Source organism: Megalobrama amblycephala, linkage group LG3, assembly GCF_018812025.1.
Source record: "Megalobrama amblycephala isolate DHTTF-2021 linkage group LG3, ASM1881202v1, whole genome shotgun sequence".
NCBI classification, from domain to species: Eukaryota; Metazoa; Chordata; class Actinopteri; order Cypriniformes; family Xenocyprididae; genus Megalobrama; species Megalobrama amblycephala.
Genome location: NC_063046.1, coordinates 54,270,661 through 54,292,537, shown reverse-complemented (window position 1 = coordinate 54,292,537; position 21,877 = coordinate 54,270,661). Strand labels below are relative to the sequence as shown.

At 38.6% G+C, this 21,877-nt stretch overlaps 1 protein-coding gene across 12 annotated transcripts in view; it reads right to left on the bottom strand.

Annotated features, from left to right (window-relative positions):
- Positions 1-21,877, bottom strand: part of LOC125265701 (trichohyalin) — a 195,688-nt gene that overhangs the window by 82,940 nt on the left and 90,871 nt on the right. For 10 of the 12 annotated variants that reach the window (XM_048186072.1, XM_048186075.1, XM_048186079.1 and 7 more), the window contains one exon: positions 20,461-20,544. The exons of the other annotated variants lie outside the window; for them this stretch is intronic. In XM_048186072.1, the coding sequence (XP_048042029.1) occupies positions 20,461-20,544 (84 nt within the window). The remainder of the gene's footprint in view (positions 1-20,460; positions 20,545-21,877) is intronic. 12 annotated transcript variants of the gene reach the window in all.

Genomic DNA, 21,877 nt, shown 5'->3' with positions numbered 1-21,877 from the left:
CCTTACCCCCGGGTGCTGCGGCCGCCGAGACAGGCCCCCGGGGGGGAGTAAGCGCAGTCGCGGGAGTACCCCCTGGCCTGCGAGGGGCGATGGGGGTATGTGGCGACCAGGGCGGGACGAGAGCCATGAGGGAACGGCGCGAGGCCGGTGGCGCGAGAGTTAATGAGCTTCACCTGGGAGGCGCACCGGCCTTGAGTCTCTCACAGAGGAGCTCCGGAAGCATAAAAAGAGGAGCGACGAAAATGAAAGACGAGAGAGGACCAGGCCTGGACTTTATTTTATGTTTTATTATGTTTGTGTGGCCGGCAGACGTCCGCGAGGGTCTGCCGGCATTACTTTCGTTTTGTATTTGTTTATTTTGGTATTAAAGTTTTGTTGAATGTTCGCCAGTTCCTCGCCTCCTTCTTCCCATATTTACGAACCGTGTTACAGCAGGCTGTGCAGCTCTAACAAAAAATATAAATGTATTAATGTAACATGTATTAACATAAAGAAAATACAATATTAGAAAATGACAATGGCCAGCCAAGCAACTTCCAATGAGACGAATGGGAATGGTAACGGATAGCTGTCTCAGGTATCACAGAACTCAGTGGTTTATCCTGACTAAGGTCTATGGAGAGGAAGGAAGCAGTAATCTGCATGGCTAAATTCGGCAAGACTGCAGCCTCTCCTTTGCTAGCTGTAAACAGTTCACTGAAGCCTACTAAAGGTGGAGAAGACAGTGAAAAAAAGTGTATGTGTGCCTTTAATACTAAAGCAGGCTGCTGCCAGAGCTCATTACAACAGCTTTGTCTGATGCGCATACACACACAAACGTGGCAGCTCTTAGGAAATGAATTCCATTGTCACCCAGCATCAACTCACATGGGAATCGGAGGAGTGGCCGTGTCCATGTGACTATCCGTCTCATGCCTTCCTCCTCTGCCATGACCGCACCTCCATTTTGCTGCAGGGAGATTTGGAACAGTGTCTGCTTGATGAATAATAAAACAGGATTGGTTTGCTCAGAGGGAGAGGGGGCAAAAAAAGCAGTTTATCCAAATACACAGAGGCAAATGCTGAACACGTTTGTGTTAAGGGAACAATAGACTGTGGTAATGCCATAAATAGTCAGTGTCCGTGAACAAATCTCATAAAAAAATAGAGCGGGGTAAATACAAATTTAAAGAGAGCTGCTGAAGATGATGTATAGATGTAGCTGTGTATGAATATTCCCTACTCTGGCTCTGGATGTGATGAGCTATGGAGCAGAAAGTATGGCCGGTGCCCGCAGGCCCACGTGTCAGATTCATCCCACAGCAAGAACCGAAAAACATATGAAGTGTGTACCTTCTGCTCCACTACCATTATATCATAGACTTTAGCATATTGATTTTAATGTTATATTTTCAAATAATTCACCACTAGATAGAAGGAAGAAGATCTGAAGGAATGCATAACATAGAACCAACATTTTTAATGTAGTTGTCAAGCCTACCTCTGTGAAAAAGAAGTATTCTCTTAAAAAGAGTCCTTATTATGAGTTTTCAGTCATACATTTCTTGTTAACTGACATGTATAAATGTCAAATGTATTAAAGTTTACATTTATGCAACTGCAATTAGCTGAACTTTGAAAGTTTTTTTTTTTCAACCCACATAAGTAATTACATGTAGTTTCATAATTATTTCTATTGTCAAATATGGTTGAAGTATACTGCTGAATGTGCTGACAAGCATTTATGAAAAAATAAATGCTTTATATATGCTTGCCAATAAAATATACTTTATTGGCATTTCTATTGAAACTTGTATGTCTTTATAAAACACATTTGTAATGAAGTTGCTATTTAGTACATTTAAAATATATGAACTTTAAATATAATTTTGAATGACACACTACAGTTCAAATTATTAATTAAGTACTTAACATGTGCTTTAGTGTATTAGTCAACACATCAAAATAAGTGTACGTTAAAAGTAACATTTTTAATCATTATGTTTTAATAACACTTTGTCATGCTTTAAAGTAAAACTTTTAATTTGACATTATTACAAAGTGCACTTTTAAAAGTGTACTTAAAGGATTAGTTCACTTTCAAATGAAAATTACCCCAAGCTTTACTCACCCTCGAGCCATTCCTAGGTGTATATGAACTTTCTTCTTTCTGATGAACACAAACACAAGTTATATTACTAAATATCCGAGCATTATAATGGCAGTGAACGGGATCAACGAGTATGAGCTGAAGAAAGTGCCTCCATCCATCATAAAAGTACTCCACACGGCTCCGTGGGGATAATAAAGGCCTTCTGAAGTGAAGTGATGTGTTTGTGTAAAAAGAAAATCCATATTTAACAAGTTATGAAGTGAAATATCTAGCTTCCCCCAGACCGCCATGTGTATTCAACTTATGGAAAAAAAACCGGAACTGGCGTCGCGTCAGTTAAGCTTTTTCCATAGGTTGAATAGGGAAGGTGTAGGACGTAGCATAAACGTTTTGAACTGTGAAAGGTGTTACTTTCTTTGTAAATTGAATACGGAAGGCGGTCTGGTGGAAATGAGATATTTTACTCCACAAACTTTACTGTTCACAAACACATCGCTTCCTTCAGAAGGCCTTTATTATCCCCACGGATCCGTGTGGAGTACTTTTATGATGGATGGAGGCACTTTCTTCAGCTCATACTCGTTGATCCCGTTCACTGCCATTATAATGCTCGGATATTTATTAATATAACTCTGATTGTGTTCATCAGAAAGAGGAAAGCCATATACACCTAGGATGGCTCGAGGGTGAGTAAAGCTTGGGGTAATTTTCATTTGAAAGTGAACAAATCAGAAACAGTCATGAAATTGTACTTACTTTAGGACACTTAAGTGGCCTTTTATTTCATCAATATTATATTATCTGCAAGTAGAACATCATTTGTCTTAGGCTCGAAACAGTATTGCTTTGCAAACATTTGCTTGTTAGGTTGCTAGCTAAATGTTAGTAATATTCAAGTAATATTGTGAAATATTATTACAATTTAAAATCACTGTTTTCTATTCTAATATGTTTAAAATGTAATTTATTCCTGTTGATACAAAGCTGAATTTTCAGCATCATTACTCCAGTCTTCAGTGTCAAGTGATCATTCAAAAATCATTGGGCGATTTAGTGCTCAAGAAACATTTCTTATTATTACTAATGTTGAAAACAGTTATGTTTAATATTTTTGTGGAAACCATCATACATTTGTTTCCAGGATTCTTTGAAGAATAGACAGTTTAAAAGAACATAATTTATTTAAAACAGAAATCTTTTGTAACTTTATCTTTTGTCTTTACTGTCATATTTGATTAAATGAATGTGTTCTTGCTGAATTGAAATATTAGCCTAATTTCTGACCTTTAACTTTTGAGTGGTAGTGTATGTATGAACTAATGAATTTTTTGCAAGCATGTTCACACACAGATTGAATGCACAAATATTGAACGAAGACCCTAATTTTTCTATTAAAACACACACATCAATTGTTTGGGAGTGAGATTTTGTATTCCAATGAAAGGCAGAAGAGGTAAAAACAGAGGGAAAGTGAGGTGAGGAGAAATGGATAGAAAAGAGAAATGAGGTCATTATGTATATTGCGGGCAATTCAAGCTCTCCAACATTCCATATAAGATCCCATCAGCGGACAAATTGGGAAAGTGAAGGGGACGCATGGTGCCGAGCATCTCAACAAGAGAAGAGCAGGACGCGGCACAGAGACCTCATCAAAACACAATCACGTCCTCAGCCAGAACACAGACTCACAATTTGGTCGCTCACCTTTATATACACACAACGCACCAAATAAAAATCTAAGCCTCATTTAACCTACCTCACTAAACGAACCAATTCTGAGAAATAATATAAGATTCAATGCTGTAATGACCCATACTACTTGCTGACAGATGTAATGATTACCTATATCTAACATTACAAAGTCTGCAAGGAACCAACAAAACTACAGCTGTAGAGTTGCTCTAATGAAGCCCTACAGGTCCAGAAAGGGCCTCAGCTGACCAAGTGTGCTGGCAACAGTCATGGTCAGCACTTCCACGGCATAAATCCAGACCATATCTGATCCACCGGCTGGGAGCCTGCAATGGCCTCCGCTCGGCTCACTCAAAGCCAGGTGTTTCAGTCTGGGAGTCCGGGTTATTTTTATTTTTTTTTTATTTTTTTGTCATTAAGTTGGACTTAGATCAGGGCTGGACAAAATTCAAAATTTAAATTCATGAGTGTGAATTGGAATTTGAATTGTAATGACAGCAAGTCAAATAAATTCAATGCTATCTATCTATCTTATCTATCTATCTATCTATCTATCTATCTGTCTGTCTGTCTATCTGTCTGTCTGTCTGTCTGTCTGTCTGTCTGAGCTCGTTAATTCCAGAAAATTGCCATACAATTGCCAGAGTGCCTTCTGTGTGAACGCAAACACATCCCGGGATGGATTCCAGGATGGGGACCTAGTAACATTGCCGGGATCAGTCCCGGAACATGCACTGCGTGAACAAAAGCTGCTGAAGCTGAGATTGTTCGCCCGATTATGGAACGGTACATGATGCATTAGTTTACGATCGAATCAGAAGAAAAAATGCATGAGCGTGGTTTCTCAAGAGAGAAATCACACATCATAAGCAAACTTAAAGACGCTGTGGAGACATTACACATCTACTATCTATCTATCTATCTATCTATCTATCTATCTATCTATCTATCTATCTATCTATCTATCTGTCTGTATGTCTCTCTGTCTGTCTCATCCCATCCATCCATCCATCCATCCATCCTTCCATCCATCCATCCATCTGACAGAATTTGAATTAATTTTAAATCTGTTCCTTACATTCTCATGAATCCCAGTTGTTTTTAACTCTAATACACTCTCAATTCAGAAAGGCACACAACCCTGAGAAAAATACTATTATTTGTTAACAGTCTAAGAATCATTGTGCATATCCTTCTGAAAGATCCCGATATAGGAAAGAGTGGCTGAAGCTGACTTTAAACGTGGTCCGGCAGTCATGAGTCAGTGCAGAAAAGTGAATGTGGTGAATTATATAGAAGTCTTAAAGGCAGCATAAAATGGAAATTCACCCTATTCTATATTCTAAATGCATGTTATAGATCTCATTGTAAATCACTTCATCCATGAATATGTTTAATTTTTAAAAAGGTATTTTTTTTTTTTTACCTTCAAAATGTCAAACAGACCTTCCGATGAAGTATGCAGGACTTCAATCATTTAATTTGGTTAAACCCTGGCACTGGAAGCTCAGGCTCAGGTTCATCTGCCTCCACTTTTGAGTACAACGCCTACATCTCAAAATCCAATCAACAACCAAAGTAGAACCCACACTATGTTTTTTTTTTTTTTTTTTTTTTTTTCATTATTGGTTAGATTCGGATGTACATCACAGTACAGATAAATGATCTGTCGCTACTTCAGTTTCATCATGACATAAAGGAGCAGTCACACTACACTTATCGTTCCATTGACTGGAGTGGAAATGGAATGCTTGTGCCAATTTCGCTGCATCCCAGAGATCAAGTTAGAGGACCGCTGACCTGTGAATTTGTGAAGACGTGTGACCAGTAGAATGGCGTGACCTCTTCGCTGAATTAAAAGAATGCAAACTATAACAGTTGCAGGTTTGCAGCATTGCAGTAATTTTATATTTTTACATTTTGGATTTATTATTACTTGTTATATGCTGAATTCATGTTTTCTGTTTTTTTAAAGACTTCAGTGTGATGTCATATCACAATCATTGCAGTGTCCAAAGAAATTTTGCCTGCTTATTCGCATATGTCAAGTGTGACTGCCTCATTAAAAGCAAGGCAGCTAAAAATGGCTCACTTAATTCAAAGGGTCAGAGAGAGAGAGAGAGAGAGAGAGAGAGAGTGGGAAATGGTTGTGAACAAAATTAAATGAAGACCTTTACAAACACTATAAGGTGACTTCAGGGAAACGAAAAAAAGATATGTATGATATGAACCCTCTACGAGAAACCTGTTATCTAAAGATCAGTGTAAGATGAAGTGTCCAAGCTGATATTGGTTGCAACGCCAACCCTAAAGTTAAATTTCTACAACCATCACATTGTCTAGCTTTGCCTTTAAGTACTTTCCTTCATCTGATGAGAGAACTTCTATCTTTTGAAATGGCTTGACTCTTTATTGCTTTTGAAACACCTCAGGCACTTTAAGCCGATGGAGAACAAAAGGATCGGCTGCCAAGAGCTGACTTCGTCAACAGCACAATCAAACTCTCTGACTTCACAGGGTGAAAGGAGAGACGGATGAGAGGATGATACTGAGGAGCTCATGCAGATAAACCAAATGATGCTGGTGTGATTCACAAACCCATTTTCTTAATCATACACACAGCCTACAAATAAAAACATTACACGTGTCAAAATAAGCAGAAACAAACAGCACAAAGCTCGTCAGTGATTCCTGGTGTAATTTGAATTGCGATGTTTGCACTGATCCTGAGAAGGCTGTCAGAGATGCTGAAGCTCTAAGAACCTGCACAAGTCAAACAGACAGAGTGAAGAATAAGAGACATAAGCTGAAGGCACCTGAGGAATGAGTTTAGAAATATGAATGAAGAGACAAGTGAGACAATAAACTCTATATATTAAACCATTTATTAAGCATTGGGTGCCAATTTAAAATGTTAGTGTAATTACTTATTAGAAAATAATGCAATAAAATAAGAATGTAATAAATATTACAGGCCTAGACAAAAGGAAAAATGTGTTCAGACTGAAATTTAAATTAATTAAGATTTACAATTTTGTTACATGATCTTTTCATGGTCTTCTAAAAAAAAAAAAAAAAAAAAAAAAAACCTCAAAAGTAAGAACTTGTCCTGTTTGAAAATACTTACAATTATGGCTTACAATGCTATTAAATAATGTGCAGCATAAATTACAGTTAATTAATTCTTAACTATTTTTTTTATTTATTTATTTTTTCATCCACAGAGTATCCACAGAGTCTGAATTTAAATCTAAGTTGAAAACCTACTTTTTCTCTCAGGCCTACAACTGTATTTGATTTTTAACATTGATTTTTAAAGATTTCTAATTAGTTTTTCCGATGTAAACTCCCTTTATTATTGCATTATTATATTTATTTGTTTATTTATCCTCTTGTACAGCACAATGGCCAACTACTGTTGTACTTATTGTGCTATATAAATAAAATTTTGATTGATTGATTGATTGCAATGTGGTGCTTATCTGCAATTCCCAGATAAGCACCACATTTAGAGAATGTGATCATTTCAATCTCAAACTGTATGTAGCACAACAGGAACATGTGCACAGACTATTCATATACATTGTTTTGATAAAACTAGCTTTTTTAGGGGCAGTCATGGCCTAATGGTTAGACAGAGTCAGACTGGTAAACCAAAGGTTGTGGGTTCGATTCTCAATATTGGCAGGAAATGAATGAGGTGCCTTTGAGCAAGGCACCTAACCCCCAATCGCTCTCTGGGCACCACAGCAAAATGGCAGCCCACTGCTCCAATCTGAATTGTTTCATTGTTTTGAGTTTTATGAACTTGCTTCTTTTAATTTAGACAAACTTAAATTTAACTGAAACTGGGCTGGGATTTCCATTTCCCAGCATACTTTGCCATGACACTTGAAAGGGAGAGTAAATGCTAAAATTAAGTGTTATATAATGTTTTTTGTGCAAGTTAATGTTAAGTGGGAGATTTAGTAGTGTTTAATGTTTAGCTATGCTCATTTAGAAGAGATTCCGTTATGTGGGCTTTTTCATGGTGACAAGTGGAGCATGAGATTGGTTTGAGAACCGGTATGTTAAATGTTCTATATTTCAAGTTAAGAGCAATTAAAATGTATGAGTACAAAATCGGCTAGTTCTGCTTATATAAACATTTAATTTCTTAACTTAAAAAATTGGATGTAACTGTTTGCCTCATTTTTTTTTTTTTTTGAGTTTTGAGTTTTGCCAACTTATTCGGGTTAATAGTGATGGTACCTTTTGGTGGATATTCCTTTTTGGCGGAGAGCTCAAACAGTAGGACCAGGTGTTTATTCTAAAAGAGACTTTGCGAGCTCAAGGGAGAAAATCCAAAATAATGTAGATGAGTTTCCATTCCTATCCGCGCTAGATCTAGTTCACAAAGTGGCCGGTAGGGGACTCAACCACTACTGTAGCGCACATTTATTTGAATTTGACAAAGAAGCCTTCATATCCTCACCTGCATATAGTACATTACATGATGTGGGGGGCACTGGAGGCTGAATTAGATGCGGCACAGGCTGCTGAAAGTGAGAAATGAAATGCACGGCCTGAACACACAAACCTGCATGTTCCTGCACTTCATTTTGCTGCTGCTCTCCTTGAATGCAAATAGCACACTTCATGACAATTTTCACTTACTGAAGGGATGTGTGTTGTGTATGTGTACATTTGTTTGAGTGTCTACTGAGACACTTGTGAAATATTGCAAGGCGTTTGTTCCCTCCTGACCTTGAGGTTGGTGTGACCTTGTTAGTCGTCCACTTCTGGACCAAGCAAACGGCCTCTGTTGGTCCATCCCTCCCCATGGAGCTTGAACACACACACGTGTCTGCACACTTACATCCATGCACACTCGTGCATTCTTATGGTTGCTGTGTTTTCTCTGACAATGTTTGCTGAGTTGGAAATAGCTTTAATAATTTACAAAGTTAATTTCCTGGCCATTCTCAGACCAGCGCAGTTCAAACACGAACGCGTGCGACAAGAAATCCCCCGAGCTGTGTGGTGAATGAGCTGTATGGAGAGAGAAATGAGTGTGTGTGAGTTTAGCTGGAGGCTTCACAGACTCTGCTGTATTGACTGTATGGCTGCTCTAGGTAATGAGATTCCAATGTAAACGCTTGCGGATGGGATGAGACTTGAAGCTCATTAAGTGTGGGATAAAACCAACCTATTCCATCCAATATCAGTAACTATCATGTAAGAGGTAAAATAACACTACAAATTGCATGTCACAACATAACACTCGAGTGAGGAATGCCTACAGGTTCAGCATTAACCACTGATCCTCATTGGCGACTTGTATAGCCTCAAAGTGCTTAACTGCAGGAGAGACAGTATTTTCAGTATTCTGGTAAGCCCTATTTTTGAAGATAATGCTAAAAATGTTGAGAAAAGAACAGGGCTATCATTTTAGCCAACCCAGGCTCATTGGAAAAAAATTCTGCTAAGTGAAATTATGTTGCAACCACGCTTTGCAACACTTTTAAAGTGAGTGGTGCTAAAAGTGTGTTCAGTTTAATTTGAAACAGACTAGTGTGAATTTGGCAACACTTTATTATGTTGGTTGTTGTATGTATCGTGGCACTTCGAAAATTAAATGTCCAGGGAGTGGCGCAAAAATGTTAATGCTTTAATGCTTTGATGCTGTAAATCATGTTTGAAAATAACATATCATCTCAACCAAGGGTTTAGTTTAGGTTTGAACATGGGGGGGGGGGGGGGGGGGGGGGGGGGGGGGGTTTTGAAGTGTGAACCATTTTAGCAGCTTTACGAATCTTTTGTTTCGATTCAGTGGTTGGGAGCGTGTATCAAACTGCCAAAATTATGCCCCCCAGTGGTGAACCATTGAAATTGACTTTTGATGTAACAAAGCCTCGTTTACTAATATCACGTGACTTTCACGCTCCAAACCACTGATTCGAAACAAAAGATTCGTAAAGCTTCGAAGCTTCATGAAGCAGTGTTTTGAAATCGCTCATTACTAAATATTGTTGAATAAAGTCATTATTTAATTTTTTTGGTGCACAAAAAATATGTGTGTCGCTTCATAATATTAAGGTTGAACCACTGTAGTCGCATGAACTGTTTTAAATATCTCTTCAGTAGCTTTCTGGGCATCTGAAAGTGTTAATTATCTTGCTGGCAATGCAGGGCTCAATGAGCCATCGGATTTTATCAAAAATATCTTAATTTGTGTTCCGAAGATGAACGAAGGTCTTACAGGTGTGGAACGATATGAGGGTGAGTAATTAATGACAGAATTTTCATTTTTGGGTGAACTAACCCTTTAACAGTTTATCTATTATAAATTCTACAAGTTAGTCAAAATTTACCACCATTGAATAAATTCAATAGAATGCGATAAACTCTAGTAAAGGTGGTCATGAATAGCTTAAAAACCTTTCTAATATATGTTGGCACAGGATGATCTTTTCCCCTCTTTTCATCAGTCTTTTTAGTTTATGTGGCTGTTTTAGATCACGTTCAATTTTCTCCATAACCTTTTAAAGTGGTACAGTCTCAACTGAATTCAAATGGGTTGCACATTTTATCTTCAGCGTCATGATAGGAACGGCTCACGCAAATCTTATCACACTTTGAGAGCAAGCTGGTGAACGCCCATAATTCGCACGCCTCTCATGCAGTCATATTGTGCTGATGGTCCGTTCACAGGCATTCAGTTCGTACGGGAACGTAGTGCTTATAAAAGCTCCCAACACGTGAAGTATATAATGAATTAATAGATTTCCATTAACCATGGTTTAAATATTAGGGGGTTGTATTTGCTTGTTTTGGCAATTGGGGGGGTGGGGGGGATAGCTTGCTACAGCTTTTATCGTGACTTGTTTCATGGAACTCGTACCTGAGTGCTCCGCATCACAAGTGCTGGGCTGTGTCAGGTGAGCTATCAAGCAAATTTACCATGCCAGAAAAGCCATACATTTTATAGCCATACAAATGATGTGATGCAAATACCAAAATGTATTAATTACGTGCTGAATAAAAGTATTTTGAGGTCATGAGGTCTAAGGAACAGTGCAAAATCAATTATCTGCCCCTGTAAAATCATAATTTGTATGAAAAGGTATAAATGTTGTTGGTGTTTTACTGCCACTAGTGTAAATTTCAGCTGGAGAATTGTATTGTATAGGTACGTTTATGCTACTGTTTAATGTCTTGAGTTACTAGCAACACTACAATGACCTGAACTGAAAGTAAATTAAATGTTGAGTTAGCAGCATTAATTTATTCTTCCTGATAATACACATGTTCATTTGGGAATGAGAAATGACATATAGTTTAACCTATAGCTTGAACTTCTAAAGATTTGTTTATTATTTGAAAGATCTGAAAAGAATAAAAAATACTTTGAGGTTCTTATTATTATATTAATATAAAATTAATATAAAGTCCTCCAAGGTTTATAATGGTTGTGAATGGCGGGTGGGGGGGGTGGGGGGGGGCACATTTTGAAGTCAAAAATAATGCATCCATCCATAAAAAAAAAAAAAAAAAAGTAATCCATACGACTCCAGGGGGTTAATAAAAGACTTCTGAAGTGAAGCGATTTGTTTTTGTAAGAAAAATGTCCATATTTAAAACTTTATAAATTCAGATAACTAGCTTCCGGCAGACAACCATATGCAGAATGCAGAATCGAAATCCTCAGAAATTTCTCTTTAACAATTATTGTTTTAGACTTATAATACATAACCGGTGATTTGTTTTACTCTATACTCTGCGCCTCCGTATTCGTCATTACATTGTGCATCAGGGCGTCCGCCGGAAGCTAGTTATTTGAATTTAAAAAATTTTAAATATGGATATTTTCTTACAAAAATGCATCGCTTCGCTTCAAAACCATTATAAACCTTGGAGGACTAAGGATATTTTTAAATATATCTCTGATTGTGTCCGTCTGAAAGAAGATAGTCATATACACCTAGGATGGCTTGAGGGTGAGTTTTCATTTTTGGGTGAACTATCCCTTTAAAGGTGCCCTAGAACCCCTTTTCAAAAGATGTAATATAAGTCTAAGGTGTCCCCTGAACATGTCTGTGAAGTTTCAACTCAAAATACCCCATAGATTTTTTTTAATAATTTTTTTTTAACTGCCTATTTTGAGCCATAATTACATATGCACCGATTAAGCGCGCGACCCCTTTAAATCTCCCGCTCCCCACCCTCGCGAGCTCTCGACAGCCTTAAACAGCAAACACAAAGTTTACACTGCTAATATAACCCTCAAAATGGATCTTTACAAAGTGTTCGTCATGCATACATCGATTCCTGTTAGTATAGTATTTATTTGGATGTTTACATTTGATTCTGAATGAGTTTGATAGCGCTCCGTGGCTAAAGCTAACATTACACACTGTTGGAGAGATTTATAAAGAATGAAGTTGTGTTTATGAATTATACAGACTGCAAGTGTTTAAAAATGAAAATAGCGACGGCTCTCTTGTCTCCGTGAATACAGTAATAAATGATGGTAACTTTAACCACATTTAACAGTACATTAGCAACATGCTAATGAAACATTTAGAAAGACAATTTACAAATATCACTAAAAATATCATGTTATCATGGATCATGTGAGTTATTATTGCTCCATCTGCCATTTTTTGCTATAATCCTTGCTTGCTTACCTAGTCTGATGATTCAGCTGTGCTCATCCAGACGTTTTGCCCTTGTCTAATGCCTAGAATATGGGCTGACATATGCAAATATTGGGGGCGTACACCCCGACTGTTACGTAACAGACGGTGTTATGTTGAGATTCGCCTGTTCTTCGGAGGTCTTTTAAACAAATGAGATTTATATAAGAAGGAGGAAACAATGGAGTTTGAGACTCACTGTATGTCATTTCCATGTACTGAACTCTTGTTATTCATCTATGCCAAGGTAAATTCAATTTTTCATTTGATGGTACCTTTAATGTCTTCAGTGACTTACTTGTCTTCCACAATACAATATCTTTGTATCTTTTCTTTTTTTAATCAACAATATTTAATTGCAATTAATCCAATGAATTAATCAGCCTATTATATAATTAACTCAATCAAACTTCAATTTATTAACAGCCCTATGAATGACTGCTCTCAGGATGAGACCTGGTGGGTAATGCACTTGCTCCGACATGCATTTGAATTTTGAATATGAGGTCATTTTCCAGTCCCACTTTGCCCTTTTCTCCCAAGTGTTACCTGTCTACTCTTAAACAGTCCCCTGGCAATAAAAAAGTGCAAATGCCAAAAACTGTGCGGTAAACAAAATGTCACAAAACTGTAGGGTTTGAATAAATTGCTAAATTCAGTTGGAGCTAGGGCAAAGTGGTGAACATACATGCTCCGAGTCTGATACATACATTGAACCTTGCTTGTGACAATTCTTGATCCCATTCCCCCTCTTTTACCATGTCCTTTCCTACTTATTGAATATCTCTCAAAAGCTGAAAAATATGATTACAAAACATGAAAACATGTTTTAAAAAAGACAAGACTAATAGAAATAATGCCTGAATGTAACAGAAACAGCAAGCTGAATACATTCTCTTAAATGTGAATGCATTCTCTTAAAATGTGTCTGTGACACAGACAAAGAAAGTCAAAAAAACATCACCTTTACCATGAAATGAACTACGCCAAAGATCTAAATTCAAGCCAATATATGTGGGCTTGAGAGTAGCAGGGGAGTATTTTAAGTTTCAGCTCAGCAAATCTTCCAGAGTGACCTTGGAGAAAGTCGGCCCATCTGAGGGAAAAAGGCGATATTAGTAATAATAGAGAAATTAATAAGATGGCAGGGCAGCCTGAGGGCTGGACAGAGGAGTCTTTTAGGTGGGAGGGGGATTTGAGGGGGTTGGCTAAGAAAGGGAATTGGGGGAGGAGGAGGAGGAGGAGGGGTTTGGGACATTGTAAGCGCATGATTTCCTCAGCAGCGGTGCGACAGCCTGCGCCGCCACACGTCAAGGAGGAGCAAATCAAAGCGAGCGCTTTTGATGAATATAAAATAGAGAGTCCTGCTGAGAAGCACTCTTGCTCTGATCACACAGCCGCGGCCACCGCGCCGGCCCCTGCCGCAATCCCCCCAACCCTGCGCCAAATTAAAGGACTGGGGGGGTGCAAGGAGAAGAGGACGGACAACGCAGACAATAGTAACAAAGGCTTGCTGCAGAATAGTAATAAACATCCTGCTCCTCCAGAAGTCTGAAGCTTAATGTTGAGTGGTAGAATGGAGGGATATGTGGGGCCCAGTTGGGGGGCAGCAACAACGTGAGTCGTTTTTGCCCACAAACATTTGACAGAAACCCCCCCCTAAAGTTGATTCAATGATGGTTCACCCAAAAATGACAATTCTGTCATCATTTTTTCACCCTTATGTCGCTCCAAAACTGAATGACTTTCTTTCTTCTGTGAGACACAAAAGAAGATATTTTGAGAAATGTCTCAGTGTTTGTTGTTGTGTTTTGGTCCATGCACAATGGCAGTCAATTGGCTTTAATGCTGTTTGGTTCCAAACATTCTTCAAAATATCTTCTTTTTTTACGTTCTGCAGAAAAAAGAAAGTTCTTACAGTTTTGGAATGAAATAAAATTGAGTAAATTATCACAGAATTTTGATTTCTAGGTGGACTATACCTTTAAAAGGATAACTTATGTTTTCCCCGTCTGCTGCCTTTGACATCACAGCTCATGATAGTCGCTATAGTGAAGGGTTTGGGACTGTGCACTTTCTTATGATGTCAATAACCAATTAGCATTGTCATGACTTGTCATTTTCTCCAGAGCGATGTCACAACTTCCATTGAGATGAATGGAAATGCTAACATATTTCTAACAGGGTTCTCCTAAGATGCACAGTATAACGAGATGGCACACACACAAAATGCTTCTTATGCCCAGTTCAGACTACGCAATTTTAGCCCGATTTTGCCACAATCTGCTTGACGTAGGGTGTCGTGGGGATTCATAAACGACAATGGACATCGTAACATAAGATTCCATAGTTTCAGCTCGTGTGGACGACAACCGATGCCACGTCTGCGATGCTTCTCGACATCACGACAGAAAGACTAGCATGTTTAATTTTATTTTGGTCGTCCAATACGAGTTCCATCACATGTGTGACACTGGCCAATAGGAGCACAGAAGCGCCTTCCTGCATGCTTTCAAACATGCCGAAACGAAAGAGAGACAATGGTATCATTCCTTATTGGTGGAATTGTAGAAAACAATGTAGAAAATATTTGAGGAGCTATTGCAACAGTACTGCTGTGTTTATGATGTTTCCTCGAGGGACTACCGCGAAAAAAAAAGGTAAATAAAACATATGTTACCTCAGTTCTCTTTGGAGGAAATCCAAATGTCCATGCAATCCAGATATGTGTCCACTTTGGGGCTTTTCTGATGACAAGACAAGCTGCTAGCCATTGTTTGTTTACGCTCGCGCTTCTGTCAGTCGATAATCCCGCCTTCTTGATGACAGCACGCAATGTGTGGTCTGACATGTTTCTTGTCCATGTCACGACAAGATTTTAGGAGTCAAAATCATATAATCTGACACAGTGACTATCGTAACTGACAAAAATGTATAGTGTAGTCTGAACCCGCCATTAGACAGTTCCAGTACCAGACTGAGTTCTCTTTTGCCTTGTCTCGCTTGAACGGACAAAACACAATATTATGTCAAAATGCCCATTTTAAATGAGCTAAAAAGTCTTAAATGAATGTAAAGAAAATTGGATGCGTGTCAGATTAAAGAGACAGCAGCCTAATATTCCTGCTGCAGTTTGTCATTAATGTTAATCAAAGAACAAAAGAAAAAGAGAAAATCATTGTTTGACTGAATAATTTTAGTAGCTTTGATAAGGATTAATCAACATTTAATTTATACCGTGAAGACTATGCAGTGTTATTTTAGGTTAATAGTTTTGTTGTGGTATAAAAAGCGTAATCGAGAATTGTGAAATTTCACTGGTATATAAAAACGTTAGTGTCATAACCTTATTTCAAGTGGTGTTTCGATGAAGAGCCAAATGACATCCAGCTCCCCATCCCAGGATGCAATGGGTGGGGCTAGACTAGGTCAAGCTCCTCCCATTACGTCCAGTGGACCAAATGGGTGGAGCTTGACCTAATTAAGTTTAGGTGTAAGGTTAGGGTGTGGCTAGACCTTCAAGCTCCACCCATTATATAAGAAGGAGGAAACAATGGAGTTTGAGACTCACTGTATGTCATTTCCATGTATTGAACTCTTGTTATTCATCTATGCCAAGGTAAATTTAATTTTTCATTCGATGGCACCTTTAATGTCTTCAGTGACTTACTTGTCTTCCACAATACAATATCTTTGTATCTTTTCTTTTTTTAATCAACAATATTTAATTGCAATTAATCCAATGAATTAATCAGCCTATTATATAAAGGTACAAATAAATGTGACATTTATTATAATGGGTTTATGTGACGATTGTTTTAAGTTCAAATAAATTATTAAATGTTAAAAATGATGGCTATGTTGAATGGCTACAATTACTTATTTCATCCCCAGAAATTGAGGAAAAAATCTTGATTACTCATGATTAATTACTGAAAAATGTGTGATAAATTATTATTTTATTATTATTTTTTTTTTTTTGATTGATTGATTGATAGATAGTACTAATATATATTGTAATATGTGAAATGTGGCCTCTGGTGTAAACAGACAAAGTAGACGTGTATATTTCGGAAAGCATTTGAGGGTCGTTTAGGGGTCTACTACACCATTATCTCGGGATGTAATGTGCCCCTGCGCTTTAAAAGACAGGGTCAAAAGCACAACAGCTCTTCACTGGTGAGTGTGTGGCTCAGCTCACACGTCTCAGGGCAAGCATGCCTGTTAGCATCTCTTTAGCTTCACCTTTAGAAGAGTGCTTCAGAGAGTGTCGCACAACAAGTCCAGGAGCACTTCACTTCAATCTTGACTCTTCGTCTCTGTGTTGACCTTCGTATAGAATCCAGCAACAGAGCCCTGCTAGCATTAGAAAGCTTCAAACCCAAGACTGCCGCATAAGCCGCGGGTCTGCTGGATGCAGCCCTCCAAGGCGCTGGCCTCATGCAACTCCCAGGGCAGCACTTGTCTCAGAATTGGGAGGCTGCTCCCACCCAGGCCCTGAAAGTGACACATGCGTGGTTGTCACCAGTGTGTCACCTCCTGCGCACTGAAGTATGAGGCAATTTCCTGCGAGCAGCGTGTAGCTGAGGAAGCGAGAGGGAGGGGGACCGGCCGCACCCCTGCTCCAGTGTTCTCTTTGATACTGTCAGGGAAGAGTAATGGCTTTCTGTTGCTGCTGCTACTACCAAACTAATGTTGTGTGACTTTGGCTCTCCTTTGCAATGCGTTTCCACTACAGTGAGGGCAAGAATTATGGGGAGGAGAGAGGAGAAGAGCAAAGTAGGGAGATAGAAGGCAAGGGTAAGGATCCTGACAGCCCCTGGGGCAGATGGGAAATACCCAAAGAGTGGGCAGTAAGAGCAAGTGGTTTGACACAGATAACCTTCCCCTTTTACTTACTTTGCCCATCGGCACCACAGGAATAAAACTGCAACCTTTACAAACTGCCACAGTTTCTCTAAATATAGGAATAGTTTCACACACTTTCTATAAATCCTGTATTTGTAATGAATTAAAGCACCACAGAAGTAACATATTCAACTTGAGAGCTACAGTGTATTCCAAGTTTTCATGTGACGTATGATAGATTTATGTGTTTAAACGACCCATATTTAAGCTCTCTTTTTTTGTCCAGAACTATTAATTTGCCTGCAATACATTTAAAATAAAATTCATTTATAAACCCTTAAAGGCCAGAACACACCAAGCCGACGTCGACGAACTAGTGGCACCGAAAGCAAACTGTGGGGTTGGCTCACGTCGGCAGCGTCTGTGTCCAAAGTTGCCCTGACACACCAAACCGACGCTAAACAGCCGATGGCCAAGCAGCACGTCAGTTCTGCGCCTGCGTGAGATGGAATGCCTTTCCGAACAGCAGACGGCAGTAGCTGAACAGCCAATCAGAATGATCAGATGGCCCGACGGACCGACGAGCTCCAGCGCTGATTCAACGTGTCGAATCGGCCGGAAAAAAGCCGACGAGGACAAACTTCAGCCGACGGTGCGGAACACACTGAGAAAACTTAGTCGGCCGACGAAGAAAAACTCCCCGACGGCCGACCGTCGGCTTGGTGTGTTCCTGCCTTAAAAGATATTTGGGAGCAGTAAGGACAATGTCAGGACAAAAATGGGGGGAAAAAATCCTTAAGTAATTTGGCTTAATCTTTTTTTAATATTTCTAAGAAAAATAAAATAATATTTTAGTAAAATTACTTATTACTTATTTGAAAAACTTTTGTCCACCAAATCACAAAAACATATAACAAGAAGTGATATCACAGACAGGACCCCTGCAAACTCTCATGACTGTGTTGGTTAAAAGGTTTCTTAAAATATCACATAACCATTTTTGTTTTTTCATAGAAAAATATATTTTAAAAAGAACGTGTATTCAAGGTGTAAGGGAAATATGTTACTACTTTTTATTTGATGGTTACACCACATGACATTTCAGAGACATTAAATTTAAACTTTTTTAAATTTAAAGTTTTTCAAAACCACATGGAATCAAATTGAATCCAAAAAGTACATTTCTAAGATATTGGCACATGTTTTAATTTTTTTCTTGATCAGGGACACTTTTGTTTGTCATTGACTCTAACACGTGTGCCACCTGACATTTCACCTCTGCCAAACAAATCCAAATTCAAATCAAATTCCATGATGAACAGGAAGAGACACTCTCAAGCTTTTAAAAACAGCCAAATCAATCACCTACACTGTCTCAAACCACCTTAAGACCCTTGATATTTGATTTTACTTGAGGGTCACAAACCTCGGACGAAAAAAAAAAAATAATCTCTCGTCTCCAGACGTCACCTAATAACATGAAACAACATGCATAATTACATCCTGAATCACTGCATCCAACCATACCAAATCCAATAACCGACTGAGGAAAAAGAACTTTTTTTTTTCTCTTCGAAACAATTTTCGTGTTAGACAAAAACAAAATGAACTTCGTCACTGTCTATCTATTCGCTCCACATCTGACCTCTTTCCCATTTCTCTGTCATGGATTTAATTGCCATCTAATCCTATCCAGAACTTATAAGATAATTATACCAAATTAGTGCCTGATTAAAATTGCACAATATTACAATTCATTAGAGTTATCTGACTCCAAGTGTCTCTGGGCTTTCAGCCAGATGCATGAAGATGTCAGTAGATGGAGGAGGGACAGTGGTTCCATTCAGCTCACGCTTGAGCCTCATCAGAACTGTTTAACACAGACTCTCGCCGCTCCTCCAATCACTCAATGGGGTTCGGGGTTTTTCATATATGTGTGTTTGAAACCAGGACAGATGAACTGCTCTGGTCTCTGTATTGGTTTAGATCGTACCTATCACCATTTTGTCTATTTAAACGGGGAAAAATCTAAGATAATGTCAGTAAATTATTAGTGTTAGGCCCCCTGTTGTTTTGAATGTATATGCTGCCACTTGGTAATATTATAAGAAAACATGGAATTAGTTTCCACTGTTATGCCAATGATACTCTGTTATATATTTTAACACGACCAGATGAAATCTCCAAATTATCCAAGTTGGCAGAGTGTGTTAAAAATATAAAATATTAGATGAATTTTCTTCTGTTAATTTAAGATAAGACTGAGGTATTACTTATTGGGCCAAAAACCTGTACACAGAATCTCTTAGAATACAATGTGCATTTAGAAGGATGTACTGTTACTTTATCCTCTACAGTTAAAGACCTGGGTGTTATATTAGACAGCAACTTGTCTTTTCGTTTTCACATTTGGCTCCTAAACTCTGAAATAGCCTTCCTGATAATGTATGAATAAATGTGAATTGAATTTAATTGAATCTGAGAGCTAGAGCTCCCATATGGATCAATCCAATGTTGTCTTGTAATATATATGATTGCACAGTCAGTTGACATAAGAGCAAAGAGAATCACCTCATCATGAAAATGCAGTGAAATAGCAAATTCAGATGAACACCGATCATCGCGTAACACTATATAATGGCTATTCTTACCAGAAGCTCACTAATCCAATGGTAAATTTACTTTAATTCATGCACTATACTAAACAGATCTCTGTTTTGATTCAATCTGATTGGATGAACCACATTTGAAGCTGTTCATACATCCTATGTACCATTAACTTCTATTTTAATGCACAAGGTTGTTACAATGCTCCCTAAGCAACATACAGGATAATGAACTACATTACTTGGCGTAAAATTAGTGTATTGTCTTGTATTATTTATGACTGACATGAGAGCACACAGGAGCTTGGGTTCACATAAACTCTCCATCAAGACTTTGCTGAAAATGCAAATTACTAATACTGTATGAACACAGATCATCTTGTTTAGCATTTAAAATAATTAAAACCATTAGGATATTCATTTAACTCCAACACCTTTTTCAACACATTTGATTTGTTATAAGAACCATGCTCACATAAGGTTAAGAGTGAAGGAGGTGTGAACACATACTCGTAAACAAACGCTTGCTTTTGAGGGTACTTACAACATTCAGCATGCCGCTGTTGCTCTGCGCTCTCTCAGCCAGTTCTAGTCTCAGCTGAGCTATAGTCTCTTCTGAACCCTGTACCTGAACAGAGGAGAAACAAACTTTGTTTAGTTTGTCCGCTCTGAAGGACAAAGGACAAACCTAGAGCAATTTAAGTATGTGGTTTCTGCAACACTAGTGGCATGTAGTGGAATTACAAAGATAAAGCATATTTTCGAACAACCTTGCAACGCGCCTGCCCCAACTCAAGACATCACAAATACAGCTCTTATGGGTGCTTGTAAAGGCATGTCTCAACAGGTAAACGTAGGCTACTTTTAAATGAATGGTCCAACATCTTAGGAATACTTTTAGATGTGTTGCTATCAGGGCTTGGCATTAATACCCGCCAACCTGCCAAATGCGGGTAGATTTCAGCTGTGGCGGGAAAGACAGCCACTCCCACTAGCCACTTTGGCAGGTTAAATATAATTTCAGCCTACAGTCAAATGAAAGGTAGCTAAGCTCGTCGTAGCACAAAATTACAATCCGATCACAATTCGTTATCGATTAACTTGCAGTTAGTGAAGGCGGGAAAGGCGGACTCGCGCTGAATGACACACAACAGAAGCGCTCTCTCGCGCACGCGATCAGTTCTCCTTGCGCCTGAATAGTGAAATACACGCACACACAGATGTCAAAATGTCCATCGTGTGGAGTATCTCGCGTGAATACAGTCGGTTATGGCTTAAAGGGTTAGTTCACCCAAAAATGAAAATTATGTCATTAATGACTCACCCTCATGTCGTTCCAAACCCGTAAGACCTCTGTTCATCTTCGGAACACAAATTAAGATATTTTAGATTTAGTCCGAGAGCTTTCTGTCCCTCCATTGAAAGTGTATGTACGGTATACTGTCCATGTCCAGAAAGGTAATAAAAACATCATCAAAGTAGTCCATGTGACATCAGTGGGTTAGTTAGAAGTTTTTGAAGCATCGAAAATACATTTTGGTCCAAAAATAACAAAAACTACGACTTACATTTACATTTACATTTAGCAGACGCTTTTATCCAAAGCGACTTACATTGCATTATACTACACATTTGTATCTGAGTATGTGCAATCCCTGGGATCGAACCCATGACCTTTGGCATTGCTAGTGCCACGCTCTAACCACTGAGCTACAGGAAAGGACTTTACAGGACTTTATTCAGCATTGTATTCTCTTCCAGGTCTGTTGTCAATCCGGGTTCACGACTCCGCAGTGACGCTGCTGACGTAAGACGCTGCTGACGTGTTATCCGGTGCGCCCGAGCTTCGTTTACAGTCTGAGGGAGACGCACACTGTATTCAAGCTATTCTACATTGTTTGTATTTTGGTATTGCTATATTTTTTAAAATGGTGCGTAAGTGTGCATGTCGCGGATGTCCT